Source organism: Impatiens glandulifera, chromosome 4 (assembly GCF_907164915.1).
Source record: "Impatiens glandulifera chromosome 4, dImpGla2.1, whole genome shotgun sequence".
NCBI classification, from domain to species: Eukaryota; Viridiplantae; Streptophyta; class Magnoliopsida; order Ericales; family Balsaminaceae; genus Impatiens; species Impatiens glandulifera.
The window spans coordinates 13,213,049-13,237,431 of NC_061865.1; the positions used below are offsets into that span (position 1 = coordinate 13,213,049).

Consider the following 24,383-nt stretch of genomic DNA (forward strand, 5'->3'; position numbering starts at 1 on the left):
AGCTTAGAGTTTAAAAGACATTGTTTTAAGTTCAAAAATATCGAAAATCCGTCATGATGTGCGAAGAGAGATAATTGGAACAAATTATCTATATTATTTACTCTACCATACTAGTAAAATCTATTATTGAGACATAATCTAGATGTCATGTATATTGATAAAAATATTTGCGATAGAATTGTCGGAATAATGATGGATGTGAAAGATAAGACGAAAGATGGATTGAAGGCTCGGAAATATTTAAAATTGATGGGAATAAAACACTCGTTACATCCTGTTGAGGTCGATGGAGTTCTCCAATGTCCCGCTGCCCCGTACGCATTTTCTCTTAGTCAAAAGAAAAAATTATGTGAATTTTTGAAAAAATTAAAGATGCCGGAAGGATTCTTTTCTAACATTGGGGGAAGTGTTTACTTGGATGAAAAGAAGATTCGGGGTTTAAAGAATCACGATTTTCATATCATATTAGAATATCTTCTTCCTCTAGCAACACGTGGCTTACTTTCGGAAGATGTCTTCGATGCAGTGGTGAATCTATCGAAGTTTTTCCGGTTATTATGTTGTAAGTCATTGAATACACATGACTTGGACCAACTTCAACTTGATATTGTTATAACTCTATGCAATCTTGAAAAAATATTTCCGCCATCTTTTTTCGACATAATGGTTCATTTACTCGTACATCTGGCGTTCGAGGCTTTTCTTGAAGGACCCTTACACTATCGATGGATGTATCCTATTGAGCAGTATATGGGTACATTGAATAATTATCTCAGAAATAAAAATTTCCCTGAGGGTTCAATCAGTGAGAGTTTCGCGGGGCAGTTTCAAATTGTCATCCTTAAGTTCAACTAGTAGTTCAATTGGTTGGATCGGTCGGACCAAAATTCACCCGAAAAACCGGATTAATGACAAAAAAAAAAAAAAACAGTTTTCAGAACAATGCAATATATTTAAAATTTAAAATTTGTTATTGTGCCATTAAAAATGTACCTATAAAATATAATAATAAATATTTTGTTTATTATTATTATTATTATTATTATTATTCAAATCCATGACTAGAAAATATGAGTAATAATTATAGTCTCCTCAATAATATCATTAGATATTAAAAATAAACATAGTTAAATATTGATTAAATATATGTAAGTCATGACCTGATATAAATATTTTTAATTTAATTGTCATGTTTAATTATGCTATATTTTTTATTTGATAATTTAAAATAAAAGTTTTGGACTTAATTGTATTTTATTTTAGTCTTTAATGCTTTTTATTTTAGTTTATGTTTTATATATTCTTAAACAGAAAACCTTTTTTTATTTTACTTTTTAAATTTTAGTTTTTATTAATTGATTCTTTTTGAAAAATAAAAGTTTTTTTTATTTATTTAAGTTTCAATATATTAATATTTTAGAATACCAATTCATTATTTTTTTTAATAGCAATAATATAATATTGATTGATATGCTTAAATTAGATACGGTTAGTTGATTTTTTTTTTTTTATAAAAAGCTGAAATAAGTATTTATATATATAAAAATACAGTTATTTCAAATAATTAAGTCCTTCTATTACAACGCACAACTCATTTTGTTAGAGTAAAATGAGTTGGATTGTTAATTTAGGAGTTGACCCGCTTATTAAAAAATGATATATACAAGTTTTAAATATATAACTATAATACTTTAACCAACTAAGATAATAAAATTTTATAATTTAAAATAAATACAAATTAAATTTGATAAATCGTATGATATTGTATTTAAATAATTTTAAAATTTTGTATTAATTTCTTTTATATATATATATATATATATATATATATATATATATATATATATATATATATATAACATATCATATAAATATTATTATCACTTTAAGGGATGAAATGTTATTTTTTATAAATTAATTTAAAATATTTATTGAAGAAAATGATATGGATCTGAGAATAATTAAGTTAATTAAGAAAAAAAATGTAAATAACACTAAATTTACTTGGAAACACAAGATGGAAAAACCACGGGCAAAGGAATAAATTTTTCACTATGTTAAAATAGAAAATTACAACTTAAAGAGGGAAGAATAATAACAAATATTGGGTGTGTTAATAAAACTCTAATTAAGACCAAATTTTTTTGAGAACGCTGATTTCCGCTTCTCCTTTAGAGTGCGACTAATCCACACAGGTTAAGCACATAGAGACTTAACCATTTAACTAAGCGTAAAACTTGTTGCCTGACGGGTTCAAACCTAGGACCCTAAAGAGGATGGGGATATCCACCTTTTATTGTCATTAGACTAGAAGAGGAAATCTAAGACCATATATTTATAGGTCACATAACTAGGCTCAATATCAAAGAGTTATGATTTTATTTTATTTTATTGCACTGCGAGTCTAGACCCAGACCCCGGTCAAAATCCATACGGGTCACCATAATCTAACAATCTCCGCATTCACACAGATCCAGTATGTCAAAAGAAAATTTGATCTTCAAAATATAGACAACCATAATAGTCTCCACCTCTTCCAAAAGCCATGGTGGGCTTAATCAACAACCAGACCAACTAAGTTTGAGCAATGCTCAAACTTAGTAATGGGGACGTCTTCATCAACATATAATCAGGATTATTAACAATATTAATAATGTTCACATCAATATTAATATGGGCAATAACATAATTTACAAAATGATATCGTATATCAATGTGATTTGTTAGAAAAATATCATTTTGACTATCACAAATGATTGTCGTATTTTGTAAATCCTTCTTGAATCCTTTGAATATACCTTTCAGTCAAATACCAGTTTTACAAGCTTCTGTAATGGTCATGTATTTACCTTGATAGTAGACAACGCGACTGCACTCTATAGAATAGCTTTCCAACTAATCGCAAAATCGCCAATACAGAAAACAAAACTTGTACGCAATCTTCTTTTGTCAATATCGCCATCATAATTAGAGTCGACATAACCGATAACTCCATCTCTAGTCTTACCAAATTGTAGGTGAACGTCCGTTGAACTTCTTAAATAATGTAAGATCCACCAAACTACTCTTCAATACTCTTTACCTGAATTTATCATATATATGCTAACTACATTTACTAAATATGTCAAATCCAATCGAGTACAAACCATTGCATACATAAGTGAACCAATTGCAATGAATTCTAGAACTTGTAACAAATATTCGATATCCTCATATGACTAAGGTGACATAGTTATAGAGAGTTTAAAGTGAGTTGTTAATGGAAAACTCATCAGACTAACATAAAAAAAGGTTGAATAGATAAAGGACTTTAAAGTAGATGAAACTATCAAAATCACTTCTTTTGAAGTCATAAGTGGTCATAAAAGAGTCGAAACTTTTAACCACTACCTTGGAAATTTTTTAAACCATATATGAATTTATCCAAATAACAAATACAGTCATCTTCTCTTAAGACTGTAAATCCTTTATGTTGTTGCATATAAATGTTTTCATTTAAAACTCCATGTAGAAACACGGTCTTCACATTTAGATGCTCAAGCTCCAAAATATGCATCGCACGATGACAACTAATGCTTGGATTAAAAAATGTTTCACAACTGGAGAAAATACGTTAGTAAAATCAATCTCCGAAATTTGACTATAATTTTCTTCATCGAGTCTTTGAGGAGGTTTAATTTCAGATATAGGCTTATATGTAGTAATATGATAGTGTGGTTCAAATGGTGAAGTATTTGACAACTCTGGTGTAGTTGACGAAAGTGTTGTAGATTCAGATTCTGATATGCTCTCAAACTCCACCTACTTGCTGAATTTATCTCGAAAAGTGTTAAATTTTTGCTCAATATGAGCACAAGAAGATATAAGAGGTGTAATATGTAACATAAGTGTCTCATCAAATATAACATTTTGATTAAATATAAACTTTTTGGTTTCGGGACACCATAACTTATACCCATTTACACCGGACTTGTAGCCGATAAAAATACACTTCATAGATCGAGCCTCCAATTTTTTCTTCATCAAAATGAGCATACGTAGAACAACCAAGAAGTCTTAAATGAGGATAACTAGAAGGAATACTATAACATACTTCTTGCAGAGTCTATTTATTAATCATAGTCGACAGTGAATGGTTGATGAGGAAATATGATAAAACTGCATCTTCTTCCCATAACGACTTTGATATATTAGCATTAAGGAGCATACAATGCACCTTATCCATTAAAGTCTTATTCATCTTCTCTACCACAACATTATATTATGAATTTTTAGACACTTTGTGGTGCCTCATTATTTTTTTAGTCATGCATAGAGTATTAAACTCTTCAGAATATAACTCCAAACCATTATCAATACGCAACTATTTTATTGGTTTTCATGTCTATTTCTCAATCATAGTCTTTCACTCCTAAAATTTAGAGAACACAACACTCTTTTACTTAAAGAAGAAAACCCAATTTTTTTTAGAGAACTCATCGATAATCGTCAGCATATAATAAACACCTCCCATAGAAGGTACTTTAGATGTCCCCATAAGTTAGAGTGAATATGATTAAGTGGTCTTCAGTGTTGTGGATTTCTTTATAAACCCAACTCTTTTATGTTTATCAAGAATGCAATGATCATAAAACTTCAATTTACTAATACTCTACCCATCAAGAAGTCTTCTCTTTCTCAACTCGTTCATGTCATTCTCACTCATATGATCAAGTTGCATATGCCACAACTTTGTGACATCATCATCAGATAACGAGGAGGTAGCAACAACAATGTCGTCTACAACTGTGGAGTCTTTAAGAACATATATCATGTCATGTTTTCTTTACCTTTCATCACAATAAATACACATCTACTAACCTTCATAACTCCACATTATATAATGTACTTGTACCCTTTTAAATTGAGGGTACTAATAGAAATAAGATTTATCTTCAAATTAGAAGCATGTCTCACATCATCAAGTGTTCGAACAACTCCATCAAACATATTGATTTTTATTGTTCACATACCCATGACCTTACATGATTAATTATTTCTTATCAATACAATATCTTTGGAAACGGTAGCATATGTTGATAACTTGTCCCGATTGGGACACATATGATAAGTACAACCAGAATCGAGTATCCAATCATCTTGCAACATTGGATCGCAAATAGAAGCCATGAGAAGTTCATTGTCTTCGGCAAACACAATATTGGTTTTGCCGCAATTTTCTATCTAATTTTTAGTCAAAATGTCATCCTCTTTCTTAACTTTATTTTGTAGCTTTCAACACTCATATTTTATATGGCCTCCTTTTGTAGTAATTGCAAGTCTTATAAGGTTTTCTTGACTTTGATTTATCTCTCTATTCACTTTTTGAACCACTTTCTTGTGTTCTCCCTCCAACAATAATACCCTCTACTATACTATAAGAATAACCAACAAGATGTTTCATTTTCTCCTTAGACAATAATGCATCATAACATCATTGGTTGTGAGAATATCACGACTAAATAGTAAAATCACAAAACATGATATACGATGGAGGCAAAAAAAACAACATAATCAAAACTAAATCTTCATCGTCATACTTGACCTCTAAGATCTCCAAATCAACAATAATTTTTTAAATGTTGATAAATTCTCTTGTAAATACTTACCAGGCATATGATGAAAATATAAATTATGTTTTAGATGCAACTTATTAGTAAGAATTTTCATCAAACATAGTTATTCTAGTTTCAATCATTACCCAACAACACTCGTCTCCTTCAAGATCGGCCCTGAGGTAAGACAACTTATGTAGATGCATAGGCCCCCACCTTTATAGGGCCCCCATTTTTTAGTATTTAATAGTATTATTAATTATATAATCTTATTTTTTCCTTTTTTCTCCTTTCATATTAAATATATATATATATATAACATTTTTATTTCCTTTTTAATCTTACTTTCCATATTATAATATATTAACCATTTATATCTCATTTATATTATTAAAATTTAAAAATAAAAATTATTTACTATTTTAGGGGCACAAAATTTAAATTTTCATTGGACTGGGTCTGCCGTGCCATGTCATTACTTTTTAAAATATCTTAGTGCCATTTAATTTATAAAATTTCGATAATTTAAATTTCCATTATTTTCTTATAAAAAAGGAGTCTATGGAGATTAACCACGACTTTGACATAAGATAACTTCGAGTTATATTTCTATACAGTTTTACATTACCAATTCATTAGAATTTTTTAAATCGAATTTCTTTTGAAAGTAAAAAAAAATCCCTAACTATTAAATTTTTCCTTTCTTAGTCATATTTACTAATTTTGAATATATTATTTTATGTATGACGATGAAACTAATTTTAAATGAAGTCGAGTGAAATAATCATCTACTCCATCCTTTCGTAGAAAATTCAAACGAAGATAACTCATTGGGGAATTTGATAAAATATCCCAAAAATAACAGGGGGAAATTAATTTTATATACTCTCAAATAAAAAATTATTACCTTCTCATCTTTCTCTTCTTCTCTTCTCTTCTACTATCTTCTTTCTCTCTTCTTCTCCCTCAACAATGGTGAGTTCCCTTCCGACGACACGTCTATCCCAAGTAAAGCAATGTCTTCTTCTACCTCCCCTCCCGACGTCTGATATCCTCCCGACGACTATGTAGCATTTACGCTAGATCTTAAACAAACACCGACGACTGTACCATCCCGCTAGATCTCCAATAAACGCCGAATTAATGGGTAAGTTATATATTGCTTTATTTTAGCTGAAACACTTGTTATTAATCAATTGAGATTGCAAAATACATCTTGCGCTTGCGCAAATGCAATTTGCGCCTGCGAAAATTGCATTTGCATGTGTTGGGTTCTTGTTGTTGAGTAAAAAATGAGGTAAAATGTTATTGCCCTTTGTGTTTTGTAATATAAAGTATCATTTTTCTTCTTTATTTGGACAGACAGACTAAATAATAGTGAGTTTGTGCAAATTGCATTTACGCCTGCGCAAATTGCATCTTGCGCACTTTGAATCGGTGCAAACTGCCGTTTGCGCACTTTGTTGCTCTTTGTTTTAGTTAGTATAAACCTGTGACATTGTTCTCTATCCATAGGTTTTCAATTGGCTTACAGAAATGTGTTTTGGCAAAGGGAGAAACCTTATGTTGTGAATTATATAGTTCATTTCTTTTAAAGGTGAAAGAGAAGCTAAAAATTTCATCAAGCCTTTAAATTTTGAATGGACAAGGGAAAGATTTTATTCCTTTTATGGAATGAAAACATAAACAATAGATGCCTTTTATGACATTGATTTAAATGCTAAAGAAGAAAATTTTATGTTATTGGTTTCTTGTCATGTGTCTGGACATATTGAATCTTCTCTAAAGGCTGCAACTTCGACCCTAGGTGATGCTTCTCTAGGGAAATATAAAGCTTCAGCCAATATGCTCTGTCTTAACCAAACCCTTCAGGGATGGTTCATGTGGACAGGCCAGCAGGGAGCAACATATAGACTAACAACTACTTATTGTTGCTCTTAAACCACCTTTCTTAATGCTCTGGTTCCTGAATGTGTGAATATTTATATTTATTGTGAACTTATATTTGATGTTTAATTGTCTTAGACATTTTCATAACATGTTATGTGAAATTTGGCAATTATTCGGGGTACCCGAGACACGTGTATTATAGAGTGTGGATGCATTTATTTATTTTACTTAAACATATTTTGTTGAAGTACAAATTTATCAAAAATGGGATATTAATCTTATTTTAATTTAAAGACAGAAGAATGCAATTTTATAAATAAGAGGGCAGAATGCCAAGTGTGGCAGTTCTTAAACCTGATAACTATCTACAAACTAAAAGGAAATTATAAGAGGAGGGAAAGGAGGAGACCACATAATAATTAATACATAAATCTTAAATATTGTTGCTTGAATCATTCTCCAACTGATGAGCATTCCTAGAAGAGGAAGAATGGTTTTTAAACTACTCGCTAGCAAGAAAGACTGAATGCATTTGCTGAGGATGATAAAGCGGTTTTCCCAATTGAGCAACATCTTCAACAAAACGTTCTTGAAGCTCGTGTGTCCAACATAATCGTTGTTTTGAGGAAAGACTATTATTAGGGTTGTTGTTGTTGTTACCACCATTCATGGATTCGTCCATCATCATTCAAACTCGTTATTATTTAGTCTGTCTGTCCAAACAAAGAAGAAATAAATGATACTTTATCTTATAAAACACAAAGGACAATAACATTTTACCTCATTTTTTGCTCAACAACAAGAACCCAACACATGCAAATGCAATTTGCGCGGGCGCAAGATGCATTTTGCGATCCCAATTGATTAATAACAAGTGTTTCAGCCAAAATAAAGCAATATCTAACTTACCCATTGATTCAACATTTATTGGAGATCTAGCAGGATAGTACACTCGTCGGTGTTTGTTGAAGATCTAGCGTAGATGCTACAGAGTCGTCGGGGGATATTAGACGTCAAGAGGGAGATAGAAGAAGGCGCTGCTTCTGCTTGGGATATATGTGCCATCGGATGAGAACTTGTCATTGCTGAGGGAGAAGGAGAGAGAAAGATGAGAGGAAAAGAGAAGAAGAGAAGGAATGAAATTTTTATTTGAGAATATAAAGGTAAAAGTTTGACAAAAGGTTAATTTTACAAAAGTTAATTCCCTATTGTATTTTGGAATAACCATGAGGGATATTTCATCAAATTTCCAAACACATTCAATACTTGTAAAACTATTATTTAAAAGATCCCAATTGATTAATAACAAGTGTTTCAGCTAAAATAAAGCAATATCTAACTTACCCATTGATTCAACATTTATTGGAGATCTAGCGGGATAGTACACTCGTCGGTGTTTGTTGAAGATCTAGTGTAGATGCTATAGAGTCGTCGGGGAATATTAGACGTCGAGAGGGAGATAGAAGAAAGCGTTGCTTCTTCTTGGGATATATGTGTCATCGGATGGGAACTTGTCATTGCTGAGGGAGAAGGAGAGAGAAAGATGAGAGGAAAAGAGAAGAAGAGAAGGAATGAAATTTTTATTTGAGAATATAAAGGTAAAAGTTTGACAAAAGGTTAATTTTACAAAAGTTAATTCCCTATTGTATTTTGGAATAACCTTGAGGGATATTTCATCAAATTTCCAAACTCATCCAATACTTGTAAAACTATTATTTAAAACTAGCAAAAAGTACAATGTAAATTAACACATATATTAACTAAAAAAACATGAAAAAAAAATTAAAAATCATAAAAGAAAAATTAAATTATATGTTTTTTTCGTCTTAATAAATCTTCATTCGGCGAACAACCACTCAATGCTTGTAGTTGCTACTTAAATCCACCATTCAAATGGATTCCTTTGTGTTATTTTTTGAGATTTTAATATAAATAGATATTATAATAGTTAGTCTAAGTTGTAAACATAAAAAAAAATATACGATGAAATAATAAGTAGAATGAATATCGATAATTGGACAATATTTTTTACTACATTTTTTTAAGGTTATAAGGATCGTAATTGAACACAACACAAGGAATCATAAGTTCTAATTTCTTAAAATTCGAGACTATAAATATCAAACAAAACTCTTATTCATAGTGTCGATTCAATCAAAACTTATCCAAATTAAATTACAAAGATCAATAAATACGATTGAAATCATTATCAAACAAAACTCTTATTCGTAGTGTCGATTCAATCAAAACTTATCCAAATTAAATTACAAAGATCAATAAATACGATTGAAATCATCATCCGATAAGGATTTAGTGGATCTACACATTCAAACAATAAAATTGTTGTTCGAAATTTCTCTTTTTATGTTCTTGCAGATAATTTATTTTAAATGGAATAGATGAAAAAGTAATAGAAAATAAAAAGTATAATATCAAAAGGCTAAGAGTTTGGTAACATTCTCAATAAACATCTTATTATTTCAATTTCAAATCACCAAAATATAGAATAGTGACAAGAAAAATAAATAAGTTTATTATCAAATGTAAAGACAAATAGATATATAAATACCAAAATAATGTAGATAATGAACAACCAGCAATATAACATTAAAGTTAAAATATGTCAAAAAAATAATAATAATAAAGTTAATAATAATAAAAAAAAAAAAAGTTCATTATTTATGAATTACTTATACCACCTAACAATTTGTCTAAAATTTTGTAAGATGAAACTCATTTTTTTGTTGTATTAATTTGTTTTATTTGATGTTAATTATTTGGATAAATTATTAATATATACGAATTTAAGGTTGTAATAATATTTAATATACGTTAATTTTATTTCCATTAATTAATTATAAATTATAATGAAACTGAATGATTTATTTTATGGATGGGAGGTTATAATAATATTTATTATCGTTAGTGAACATATTCAATGTGATTATATTTTTTTATAATTTAAATCTCCTAAATAGTTTTTATAATTAATATTAATATTTAATGCAAATCTCAAAATAGAACTTAAAGGGTTTGTTTTATTTGATGTTAATTATTTGGACAAATTATTAATATATATGAATTAAAGGTTGTAATAATATTTATTATCCGTTAATTTTATTTCTATTAATTAGTCATAAATTAGAATGATTTATTTTATGGATGGGAGGTTTTTAATGTAAGTATATTTTTTTACAATTTAAATCTCCTAAACAGTTTTCATAATTAATATTAATATTTAATGCAAATCTCAAAATAGAACTTAAAGGGTTTGTTTTATTTGATGTTAATTATTTGGATAAATTATTAATATATATGAATTGAAGGTTGTAATAATATTTATTATTCGTTAATTTTATTTCTATTAATTAGTTATAAATTAGAATAAAACTGAATGATTTATTTTATGGATGAGAGGTTTTCAATGTAAGTATATTTTTTTACAATTTAAATCTCCTAAATAGTTTTCATAATTAATATTAATATTTAATGTAAATCTCAATAATTATATATGACTTTTTAGATGAGAAGGGTTTATTTTATTTGAATTTATTTATAAATATTCAAATTATTTTGATGAAAAATTTAATAAAAAATATTAATATATATAGATGGTAGGTTATATTTATTGAGTTTATTTTTCTTAACATTTATTTTTATAAAAATAGGAGTATCAAAAATTAAAATATACCATAAAAATAGAAGTTGCACAATAAAATTAAATTCATTAAAATTAAGAGTATTAAACAAAATACTTGATCTTCAATTATTCCAAGTTAGTGTATACATGTGAAGATACAAATCTAGAGATAAACACAATTATTTCAAAATTAAAGTATTTTTAAGTAAACAAATATTTAGAAGTACAATAGCTTGCATCCAGAAGTATAATGATCTACAATGGCTGAAAGTACCTGAAATAAACCAAACAAAATCAGGAATTAATATAATAGAAAAATTAAAAAATCTTTTTACAAACGAATTTTATGATAAAATGATCTAAATTTATAACTTACCAATGCTCACACCTCCAGGCATGATAACACGATTATCACCAAAACAACTTTGCATAACCATGATAGCACCATTATCGCCTTGAATCCAATGAATCCATCATCTCCATCAAAACATCAATTGAAATATTAAAAATCAACTTATTAAAGTGATGACTAAAAGTACTTGAAACTAACCAAACAAATCGGGAATTATTATATATAAAGTAAGACTTAAGGAGAGACGAAACATAATAAAGAATAAAAGTTATATTTCAAGAACTAATAAAAATATATGATAAGAAGTTTAGACTTGAGCTCAAGAGTTCATACCACATTACACAAATATAAATCTTCTTTGCAATAACTGAAAGTCTCGTTCTTCCTATGAAAATGACAACATTACGTCAACAAAAACTCAAGAAAAAAATATTCATTGCATCAATAACAAATAAACACCTTTCAAAATATGTATAATCAACCACTCTCTATAACAAATAAAGACCTAAGGGGAGACAATTTCTGATTTCCTGCTAAGAACAAAGAAGAGAGAGAAATAGATATATCTAAGAAAGAGAAAATACCTATGATGATGATGTGAATCATTTTGGAGAGAGCATGATTAATATATATAATATTTTAGAAGAGAAATCATTAGGTTTATTTTTAAAATAATTAATAAAAAATATTAATATATATATAAAAGAGTAACCGACATAGAATAATTAATTATGAAACTTGGTTAATAGAATTGATTAAAAAATATATATTTTATATATTATTAGTGTGAATATATATGGTAAGGGATAGAAAAACAATTAATCAATAAAGATAAATGAAGAGAGAGAAATATATATATATATATATATATATATATAAGAAAGAGAAAATACTATGATAATGATGTGAATTATTTTTGAGAGAGCGCACACCTCCAACATTTTAAATTAAGCGTCATTAGATATATATAAATACCATATTTCTCTACTAAATTTGCCTAAAGATTTAAAAGAAATAATCACTTGCAAGTTAGTCGCAACCACTATTCTACTAGTTTTTTTTTTAAATGTATTTATATATATATATATATATATATATATATATATATATATATATATATATATATATATATATATATATATATATATATATATATATATATATAATTAATATTTTAATTTAATGATTTTATTTTAAAATAATAATTAATAAAAAAAACTTAAATTGTGATTGGATAATAATTGTGTTTTTAATAAAATTAATAATTTTAATTTATATAAATAGTTTTTAAAATCAATGATCAATTCAAATAATTATTTTATTTTAAAAACATTTATTTATATAATTTCATTTCTAATCTATTTAATTTAAAATGACTACTAAAATATTTACTAAATAAATACGATATTAAACCACAAAATTAAAAATGATATAGAATAATATATTTGGAGATAAAAAATTATTTTGAAATTTTATAATAAAATTAATAATTTTAAATTATATATAGAATAAAATATTTTTTAATATAATAAGATTATATAAAAATATTTCATTAGATATTATAAAATAAACATATTATAAATAAATAAATTGTTATTTAAAAATATTTTATATAAATATAACATTAATTTTAAGATTTATAAATAGATTATATATATTAAATTTATTAATCTCATTTAATAAATTAAAATTATATTTATAAGTACTAAAATTTTTATCACTCTAGTTACTATTTTTCGTATTCATCTTCTCTATGACAAATGAGATGTTGTATGATTTAAAATTCTTTTAAAACTTTTTGTAAAGAGTTTTTTGAATTTATTTTAATTTTATAGTAGTTTTTTCTTGCTATTTTAACCATTTTTTTATATATATAAGGTGTAATTTGTATATGGTCAAATATTATTATTTAACTTAAATGGGTTCAAGGCAATTTAAGTAGCAAATCGTACGAGGCAATCTTCCTGGGAAATTTGAGGAAATAACCCTGATAACAAACTTATTCCCAAATTTAGCATAGGCATAATAAATTTTTCAAAATTAACCTTTTGCCATGGGTAAAAGACAATTCTATCCTTAATTAAAAATTTGGGTTATTTCTATTTTTTCCTCTCTCTCCTCATTTCTTTCGATTTCTTCTCGACCGACCTTTGGTTTCCCTTTCTCTCATTTCAGTTTCTCCCATTTCAGTTTCTCCCCCGACGATCTAAGCGAAGCAATGAAATGAAGGAAGCCGATAGATCAACTCTCCGAAGCAACGCCCCGAAATGCCTTCATCATTTCAGGTGAGTTATGCCCATTTTTATGTCGTTTTCCTTGAATGAATGCTGAAATGGAATAATAGTTTAGGGTTTTAGCATTTTGGGGGGTGAATGAATGATTTAAGGTTTAATATGCATCTGTCGTCGCAGGCGAAAAATGCATCTGTCGTAGCCGAAAAATGCATCCGTCGCCTGCGAAAAATGCATCCGTCGCCTGCGAAAAATGCATCCGTCGCCTGCGAAAAATGAATCCGTCGCCTGCGAAAAATGCATTTTTCGCCTGTCGAAGTTCATAACCTTCGCTGCTTGCGTGATTCTACTCAGAATTCTAGTTATTTTGATCATACACTTTTCTTTCTAACTTCTAGATTTAGAATCTCATGAAATTTTCTGAAATCTACCGCGTGAATAATACAACAAATCTAGTTATTAAGGGTTGAAGTTTCAAATCTGTAATGCAGGTTCTCAGTTATTAAGGAAAGATGCATCCAGCACAAATGACTTATATTGCAACAACTTGTTACACTGTTGGTTTTTACTAAATTAGTCTTGACACATATATTATGTCGGAGGGAACCAAAAGAACATAATGCTATATTGGTTATCATTCTTATGGCTCCTTCATATGCTGTTGTATCCTACACTAGTTTGTTACATTTTACATGGAGCAGTTCTTATTTTACTTTTCTTGAATAAATCAAGGAATGCTATGAAACTTTGGTAAGTATAGTACCAAACATTTTTAAGGGTTTTGTAATTCCAATGGGAGATTATTCTGTTGTTTTTATAAATGCAGGTGATTGCTAAGTTTATGGCGTTGATGTATAGCTATTTGGAACATATCCTTGAGAAAGAACATAGTTCCAGATGGGGTAAAAGGAAGAGAAATTCACCACTCGTTTCCAATGACTCTCTTTCAGGTGAGTAAAACTTGTTTTTTTGGGTGTAGTTTTTGAGGATTTTGTTTCATCTGTTTAAAAGATGTGGTTCTTTTTATACTGATTGCAGCCCCATACAGTTCGGTTGAATCACCAATCGTTAAAGCTTCTAAAGCAGTTGACATGGCAGTTTGTTGTGATTCGACATGTATGTTCATTCTTGATGATAGTTCTTCAAAGAATGAGAATATATCTGAGTTGGATCAACTGGACATTCACTATTATCTTAAACGTTTCAGTCTCACTTGCCTTGTATTCTCTTGTGATCTTTTACCATGTGTTTGATAAAGAATTGAAACCACACGGCCCTCTAGCAAAATTCTTGTGCATCAAGAGAATTGTCTTCTTCTGTTTCTGGAAGGTAATATTCTAACCTTCCGTTTGATATTATCCAAATCATTATATTTGTGAATCATTCAATCTATTGTGTACAAACAAAATAGGGGATTGTGCTTGAGATTCTAGCTGCTATGGGGGTAATAAAATCCCATCATATTTGGATTGATGTGGAGCAAATTGAAGAGGCGTATCAGAATGTGTTGGTGTGTCTGGAGATGAGTTTTTTCGCCATTATTCAGCAGTACGCTTACAGTATCGACCCCTACAGAATTGGTGTTGTATCATCTTCATCGTCAATCAAGAAGAAGAAGAAAGTCAAGTAGCTTCATCTCGTTTATATTCTGTCGTGGGAAGATGATGGATTATGCCAACTTTGTTCTATTTTTGTTAATTATGTTGTGGGATGTAATTTGTGTTTGTCTTGGACTTTATTAAGATTTTGAGATTTTTGTTAAAATAAATTATCAAATAAATAAAACATATATTATATTATTTTGAGTAAGTTACCAAAAAATAGAGACATATTAAGTTTAATTTATGTTAAATGATGATTATATTAAATGATGATTATATTAAAAAAAGTTTCTCTATTCTTTTTGTAGCGAGTATGAAGACAAAAGAAAGATCAATCATAAATTCAAAAGAAAAAAGATGCATCCAAATTCTTCTACTATGTTCTACTCATGTCATATTGTTTCAATCATATTATTATCACCAAAGGATAAGAAAGAAAGAACAAATTTTAAGTATAAATGCACCCAATTGTCACGAGCAAAAACATTTATCTTTCACGAGGATTTACTAGCTGCGAGAAAATAGCACTTGTCGCCACATCTTCCTCCCCATAACTCGCACCCTCCACCCTACTTGCGCTGCTGTTATCAAACGCCTCCATAGGTGGAGGATTCAATGCAATTCATTGAATATGGTCCGTGCTGTTGTCTTTCGGTTCTGTCAGAGCCGATGAAGTTTCCTCAAGCTAGAGAGCGTACTCCAAATTCCACAAAACATCTCACATTGACGGCCTGTCAACCCCATGCTTCGCTAGACATTTCTCCCCGTATCACTGTACTTCTTCTCAGAAGCAGGGTTCAACAAAGAAAAAAATTGATACTTTATTTGACAAAACACAAAGAACAATAACATTTTACTTCATTTTTTGCTCAACAACAAGAACTCAACACATGCAAATGCAATTTTTGTAGGCGACAGATGCGCAATTTTCGCAGGCGACAGATGCGCAATTTTCGCAGGCGACAGATGCGCAATTTTCGCAGGCGACAGATGCGCAATTTTCGCAGGCGACAGATGCATATTCGCAGACGATAGATGCATATTCGTAGGCGACAGATGCATATTCGTCTGCGACAGATGCATTTTCGCCTGCGACAGATGCATTTTCGCTTGCGACGCCTGCGACAGATTTATATTAAACCCTAAACCATTCAGCCACCATTTAAAATCTTAAACCAAACCCTAAACTCTAAACCAATCTTCTGTTTCAACAGAAAACGATGGAAAACGGGCATAACTCACCTGAAATGATGAAGGCGTTCCGACGTTGCTCGGGGAGTTGATCGATCGGCTTCCTTCGTTTCGTTGCTTCGCTTGGATCGTCGAATGAAAAACTGAAATGAGAGAAACTGAAATGAGAGAAAGGAAACTAAAGGGTCGGTCGAAGAGAAACTGAAAGAGAACAAGGAGAGAGAGGAAAAGAGAAATAACCCAAACTTTTAATTAAAGGTAGAATTGTCTTTTACCCATGGCAAAAAATTAATTTTGAAAATTTTATCGTGCCTATGCTAAATTTGAAAATAAGTCTATTATCAGGGTTATTTCGTCAAATTTCCCATCTTCCTCGCTATTTAGATTTTTCCCTCCACTACTTCACTCAAGAAATCTCCATTCTTTCGCAATCTCTCAGTTTGATCTATTCATCGATCATGCCGATAGAAATGCCTAGAGGACTTCCGTTTTCGGTAGATACATGGACACCGTCTTCAAAGAAGAAGAGGCATCATTTCCTGACTCACGCACACAAAGACCATTCTCAAGGAATCGCAACCCATTCCGCATTTCCCATTTATTCAACCCATCTCACCAAAACCCTTGTGCTTCAATATTCTCCACGGGTTTCTTTCTTTCTTTCTTTCTCTTTCGCTTCAATCTCTCTGTTCGTTGGACTCATATTCGCGGTTATCTTCTTATGGCAGCTTGATGACTCCTTGTTTGCCCCTATAGAGGTTGGTCAAACGCTGATCATTGATGACTCGGATGGAGCTTTCCGTGTCACCGCTTTTGATGCAAATCATTGTCCTGGTATTTTCTTCTATTGTGTCTTGAATTAGTCAAATTTCTATTTTCAATTTTACAAGATCTACCCATTAGCTAAAGCAAAAAATGCCTTCTTAATTCATCAATTTTAGACTTTATGTAGGTTGATTATAAGATTTGAATTGGTAAATAGACTTTATTGACAGATGATCTTTTTTCGCACTTTGCAAATCATGAACTTTAGGAGCAGTTATGTTCTTGTTTGAGGGAAGTTTTGGTAACATTCTCCACACCGGAGATTGTAGACTCACACCGGAATGTTTGCAAAACATGCCTGAGAAGTATATAGGTAGGAAAGACAAAGAGCCTAAGTGTAGACTTGATTATGTTTTCCTGGATTGCACATTCGGAAGGTCTTCAATGAAGATGCCCAGCAAACACTCAGCTATTCAACAGGTATGGCCTCTTCTTCTTCTTTTTTGCGTAGAAGAGGCTAACATATAATCCCACCACCATGTCATCTTCCTGAAATTCCTGCTATGCCAAATGGAAAAAATAGGATATGGTTTCATATTTCTTTATCCATTTCTTGGGTAAAGTATCCCAACTATATTTGAAAATGGATTAGTTCATAATATCTATGCATAAAGTTAAGTGGAGAAAAGGTGTATTCCATATAGAAGCACTTTTTGAATAACAAGAATATCATCTTCTGAAGGACATCTACTCTCTTTGATCACTCCATACAGAGTCACCAGCCTTGTTCAGTGCAAAATAGTAGAATTTGGATTATTCCCAAAACTTGGAGATCCAACTACCCCTTAAATCAAGATGCTTCAACCTCTTAAATCAAGACCCTTACTACTTTAGCTATCCTGGATAGGTGCTCTTTGGCCTTTACTCCTAAGATCTTGTTGGTTTGAAGCTTTTGATATATTATCATTTTCATTTTTGTTGGACTCTACTCACCCTGGTTAGTTGAGTGACAATAAACTTGGACCAAGAGATTTTCTATCCAAAATGTCTCATGTTCGATTCTTATTAAAAATACCAAATTAAAGTAGGAGGTAATGGTGGGGAGTTGTTCTGCTACTATCCTCCAGGAATATTCGAGGTGCGAGAAAGCTAGCCCTGATACCCTTATCACAATTATTTTTTTGCTGGCCTCTGTGTATTCCTCCTTTATTGTTTAGTAGGTCCAATTTGTACTATGAATTATCTGTATGAAAATTGTATCTTGATGAGTTGACTTACAAACTGACTTCATTAGTTTATTGGCTTGCAATAGGTTATTAGATGCATATGGAATCATCCTGATGCTAAGGTGGTGTATTTAGCATGTGACCTTCTAGGTCAAGAAGAGGTACTTGTGGAAGTTTGTAAAACATTTGGCTCAAAAATATTTATTCAAGAGGCAAACTCTCCGGAAAGCTTCAGCGCTCTGATGCTTACAAGCCCTCAAATAATAACTATGGAATCAACATCCAGATTTCGAATGCTTAATGCTTTTCCCAATTTACCTGAAAGGGCAAAAGCAAAGGTTGCAGAGGCTAAATATAATTTTCAGCCTGAATCTTTAATAATACGTCCATCAGCTCAATGGTATGTGTGTGATGATGAGCTTTCAGAACTTGAAAGACAAATAAAACAAAGGTCAAATGGATCACTAAAAGATCAATTTGACATTTGGCATGTATGTTATTCTATGCATTCCTCAAGAGAAGAGCTGGAGTGGGCTTTGCAACTTCTTGCACCACAGTGGGTTGTATCAACAACTCCTAACTGTAGAGCTATGGAGTTAGATTATGTCAAAAGACGGTGTTTTGACATGAAATTAGCACATAATAGTCATATATGGAAGCTTCTAGACATAGATGTTGAGGTTCCTACAAATTCAGCCGCATCAATTGAAAATTCAAGCCATACATCTGGTCTAGATGATTCTAGTCAAGTAAAGGCAGAAGAAACAGTAAGAAGAAAACTTACTCCTCAAAAGCTACAGATTAAATTGTCTCCCCAAATCAAAAGTTCACCTATCACATTATTTGGAAGAGCAAGGATTGGAATCGAAAATGTTTCTCATATGCACGAGGCAAGGGTATCCCTCATTGGTGTTTCTTCCCAAGTTGAAAAAAAAGTTACCTTATCTGAAGAGAATAGACCTAAAATTAGAAACAAAGATGAATCAATTGATATACGGTTGGTTGTTGATGAAATGCGATGCAAAAACCCGGTGGAAGCAGAGATAGATGAAATTTCACCAGATAAAGATGGAATAGCTATGAATGTTGCTTCAACCGAATGCTTTGGTAAAAGCTTTAGAAATTTATACAGGTCAATGAATGTTCCGGTGCCTCAACCTCTTCCCTCATTGGTGGAGCTTATGAATACTTGTAAGCGTGCAAAAAGGAGTTTATAGTTATCATTTGCTTTTATCTTCCAATTTATCCTATGATGTTAGTTATAGATAATTGAGCTTCATCTCTACATTGTGCTGCTGAATAACTAGAGTTTGGTTTCAAAATGTAATAGACTTATTTGGCATGAGGTGAAATTGGGGTGGGATTGATTCTTATGTATACATATAATATTAATTGTATGTTACTACTTTGAGCACAAAAAAAAGGTCATATATAAATTTATATGCAATGTTTTCTAATGCCCTAAATTATTTGTTCATGTTAGTGACAGATAAAACATATCTTAGATCTAGCATGAGTAGTGAAACAGCAAACTTAAGTCAATCTTTACTCAAATTCACTCTCTATTACTAATATGGCTATATACATTCTTGGGCAAATGCATGCTTACAAATTAATTAGAAGAATTGTTACATTTAATAGATTATTTCCTCCTTGGTTGTTTTTGAATCATTAATCAAATAATTTTTAGTTGGCTCTTGTAGAACCAAAGAATAAATAGCAACTTCATTGTTTCTTTTACAATCTATTTGTTACTATCTTTGCCTATCAGATAATTGGGCAATTATACTTATCCTTACCATTGTCGCAATCCTAAGAATGTAGAATCATACCTACTGCAATAATTAATGGCACTAATCACATTGATTACGAAGGCAATATTCTAGGAAAATAAATGTTAAATGTTGAAGATGTCACATTTTGTATCCTTGAATTTGCCTACATTAATTCGACTTTTCCATTTTGAATTATATTTTCAATTTCTATGAATTGCCACATGACAAGTTTTAAGATTTGTTTAGTTTAGTTCATCCAAATCTCATTGAGTAAACCCGTGAATCCACTTCCTTTGTGATATGTGGAAATGACTCATCTAAATTTTAAAACTTGCTTTGTTTTGGGTGATTTTTAGTGGTTAAAAGATCTATAAGGTTGTTGGTATAGGTGGAGCGTCGAAGTGGGCCCCACATCCAATGCTCCACCTATCATGAAATTATTATAAGAACCCTTGATTAGGGTTAATCCGGAACTACTATATTGAGAAATTTTGAAAAGAGCCAAAGAAGAAAATCACTGACAGAGACGGCGACGATCCATTGAAACGACAACCATCGTAGATACGACAGAGGAACCATCGAAACGTTAACCATCATAATCTCGGACTACAGTGTTGATACCCGGTTAGTCAATTCCTCTTTTCTTCTTAGTAAATCTAAATTTTTTACCTTGTTGATTGGAGAGTTCTTAACGGAAAATGATTGAGTTTTTACGCAAATCGAATTAGTTAAACAGTAGTTAAGAGATTAGGGTTTCTCATTTTTTTACATGTTTTGAATTCTTAAATGTGACAGGAAAGAAGTTGATCTTGTTATGGAGCTTTTATGATTCCCTTATCCATGATTCCTTTGCCCTAGATGTGATTGAGATTTATGTTTGAAGTTTAAGGCTTTAAGCTAGTTGAACACCTCTTTCAGTTGCAAAAATTGGTCTTCTTATGGTCGGTTTTTAAATATTTTATCTTTTGATTCAACCTTTTTCTTAATAATTCCATACAAAACCTATAAGTGTTGAAGAGTTCAAATTTTTCCTCTACTCTTTCGAAAGAAAAAACACATGCAAGGTATTTTCTATGTATTTGGCATAAGTTTAACCTTGATTTTAGGAGAATTAATAGAAGCCCCTTCTAGTGTTGCGTTTCTAATTAAATGAAATACAAGAATAACAATAAGCTTAGTTGGTAAAATATAGTTTATGTTGAATTTCTCTTTTCAGAAAAGTGAATGTAAATGTTACACTTCAGTTGTGATGGGCATTTTGATCTAGTTTGTCTGTGGAATACGAAACAAGTAATTGTAGGTAAGAAGTCTCTTAAATGTGTCACGTGAACATTGTTTTTTTATTGAAGGGGTGCAAAAGATGGTTTTCTTAATTTGAAAGATGAATTTCTCAATTAGTGTTTATCTATCTTTCCTATATGGGTAGCTGTTTTGAACACATTTATCAAGCCCAACTTGGACATATGTTTCTTCCAATAGTTTCTAATATAGAAAACACATTATTTTTAGAAACAACCAAATCTATAGAAACTAATTTACAAATTTATTTCAGACAGTGTTCTCACGGTGGATTAGATGAGAAATATGAAAAGTACTTATTTCTTAAGAGTGTTATATCTCATTTTTAAAGATGAAAGGCTGATTATGGATACAAAGATGGCAAATTTTTATTTATGGTTGTTTGCCTAATTGCTCCCTACCTTGATCTTTATGAGTGTCAGCCAGAACTAATTAAATTGCAAGAAGGCAGTCCTATTTTATTGTTTTTAGTAGGCATCTGTTTCTCTCTAACTCCAAAGAGAGATGTATAGCAGAGAAATGATTGTTGACAAGGTCCTGCAAATTTGCATTGCATTGAAGTTTATTTAGTTTTTCCTCTATTATTGAGCAACAAAAGATATCTTGAAGATTGCCTTAATTTTTTTGCATATATCTTCTTATTCTATACAAGTTGAGAATATTAAGATATTTAATTTTTTTTGTGTGTGTATTTATACCTCTCACTGAACTGGCTCCTTCAAAGTGGTTTTAATTTGTAGCTTCTATTTTTTTCTATCTTTGACTTCAATGGGTGTTTCCCAATGACAAAATGTGTCATGATTATGCATTTACTTTCTCAAGATGACTTAGGTGAATTATTCTATATATTTTCTCGAGATTGATTGAATTGTCCCTAATTGTTATAGTCCCTGAACTTATCTTATTTTCTATCTAGTCTATCCAGTTGTTCTTATGATAAATAGTTGTCTTTATGATAACTTAGGTGAATTATTCTATATATTTTCTCGAGATTGATTGAATTGTCCCTAATTGTTATAGTCCCTGAACTTATCTTATTTTCTATCTAGTCTATCCAGTTGTTCTTATGATAAATAGTTGTCTTTATGATAAATGTAGAAGTTATTGCTCTTTCCCTCATGCCTTCAAACTGTTTTGGAAAGTTTCTTGCGTTCCACTCTCGATTTCAATAAAAAGTTAAAACTTTTTTCAAAAAGAATTAACACAGCTAGTCATGCTGTACTATTAGCACACCTTCTCTCAAGAATCTACATGGTATCAGCTCCTGGCAGTTTCACTTAGAATCTGTAATTTTCAGAATCTGCCTCGTTCCCTCTCGGTGGCATCTTCAAAACTGGCATTTTTTCCTCTTCTTCCCTCTTGGACAGCAACACCCATCTTCTATCATGGCTGATCAAGGATCTTCCTCTTCTACCAACAATCAATTTATAGATTATTCTCGTATCTTCGTCTTTTAATTCGACAGTAGTGACTACCTCGAATGGACAAGCTCTATCCAAATGAACATACTAGGTAGGTAGAGAAAAACTATCATTCCTTATTGGAACCTCTGTCGCTCCCGAATCCGATGATCTCGCCTATGAAGCATAGGACATCATCAATGGACTCATCATGTCGTGTCTTGTTAACTCCATGAATCCCAGGATGGCTAAGATCTATGTCACCGGGTATGTAACACAAAAGATATATGGGACAGCGCTGAGTGAACCTGCTCTCAAATTAAGATTGAACATAACATTCTCAATCTTCATCAATGGACTCTTTTTTATTGAATAAAAAGAATCAAAGAATGGTAACCAAATACTATACGAAACTATGCATCTATTGCGAAGAAATCGACAACATTGTCGATATTAGGAACCCAATCAATGCCGAAAAGGTGTTTCAGAATTTTGTCCTGTTTAAATAGCAATCTTGATATTCTAAGACACGCCCCTAGACTATCATCGTCGATAATCGTTAGTATATAATAGGTACCTCCATATAAGGCACCTCCATAGAACGCACCCTAGACGGCCCCAGAGATTAGAGTGAATTTTAATCAAAATCTCAATTTGCTAACCTCATACCATTATGAAGTCCTCGTTTGCCCAATTAACACTCATATGACAAAATCGTATATGCAACAATTTGGTGACATCATTGTCAGATAACGAAGGATGGCACAACAGCTGCAGCACCGCCTATAACTGCCGAGCCTTTCAAAACATGTAACATGCCATACTTCCTTCACGTCAAGGACACCTCTATTGACCTTCATGACTCCATTTTCACTAGTGTAGTTGTACCTTTTATCGAGGGTATTACAAGAGATAAGATTTCTCTTCAAATCAGGAAATGCCTCACATCACCAAATGTTCGAACAACTCCATCAAGCACCTTGATTATTATTTTATTATACCCACGACCTTACAGATATGAACTGTTTCCATCAATATAACACCTTTGAAAATTGTATTATATGTTGAAAATTATTCCCGATTGAGACACATATGATATGTACATCTGAATCAACTATCCATTCATCTTGTGATCTCGCGTCGCAAATATCATTATCTTCGGTTTCAACAATACTGGTTTTTCCGAAATAAAAAACCTCTAAAGAGTTATTAAGCGTTAAAAGATTAAGATAAGAGTTTGTTGCAATGGATTAAATTTCATCTTGCACTTCTTTTTCAAACAATGAAAAAGTAGACTATTTGAGATTATTTAGGTTAAGTACTAAAATATTCTATTATATTTAACATTTAAATTTTATAAAAAAAATAAAGTAAATGAAATGAGTGATTTCATTGTTGAAGTTATGTATATTTTGTGAT

The 24,383-nt window shown here is 30.7% G+C and overlaps 1 protein-coding gene and 1 pseudogene across 1 annotated transcript; both read left to right on the top strand.

Moving 5' to 3' along the window:
* Positions 1–372: 372 nt before the first annotated feature.
* On the top strand, positions 373–15,337 carry LOC124934766 (annotated as a pseudogene).
* A 1,588-nt stretch (positions 15,338–16,925) lies between these two features.
* LOC124934767 (5' exonuclease Apollo-like) lies at positions 16,926–19,707 on the top strand. Its single transcript, XM_047475273.1, has 4 exons — positions 16,926–17,146; positions 17,228–17,333; positions 17,533–17,744; positions 18,577–19,707. Exons 1-4 carry the CDS (start codon positions 16,958–16,960, stop codon positions 19,705–19,707), a joined length of 1,638 nt encoding a protein of 545 aa, XP_047331229.1. The 5' UTR covers positions 16,926–16,957.
* The last annotated feature ends 4,676 nt before the right edge of the window (positions 19,708–24,383 follow it).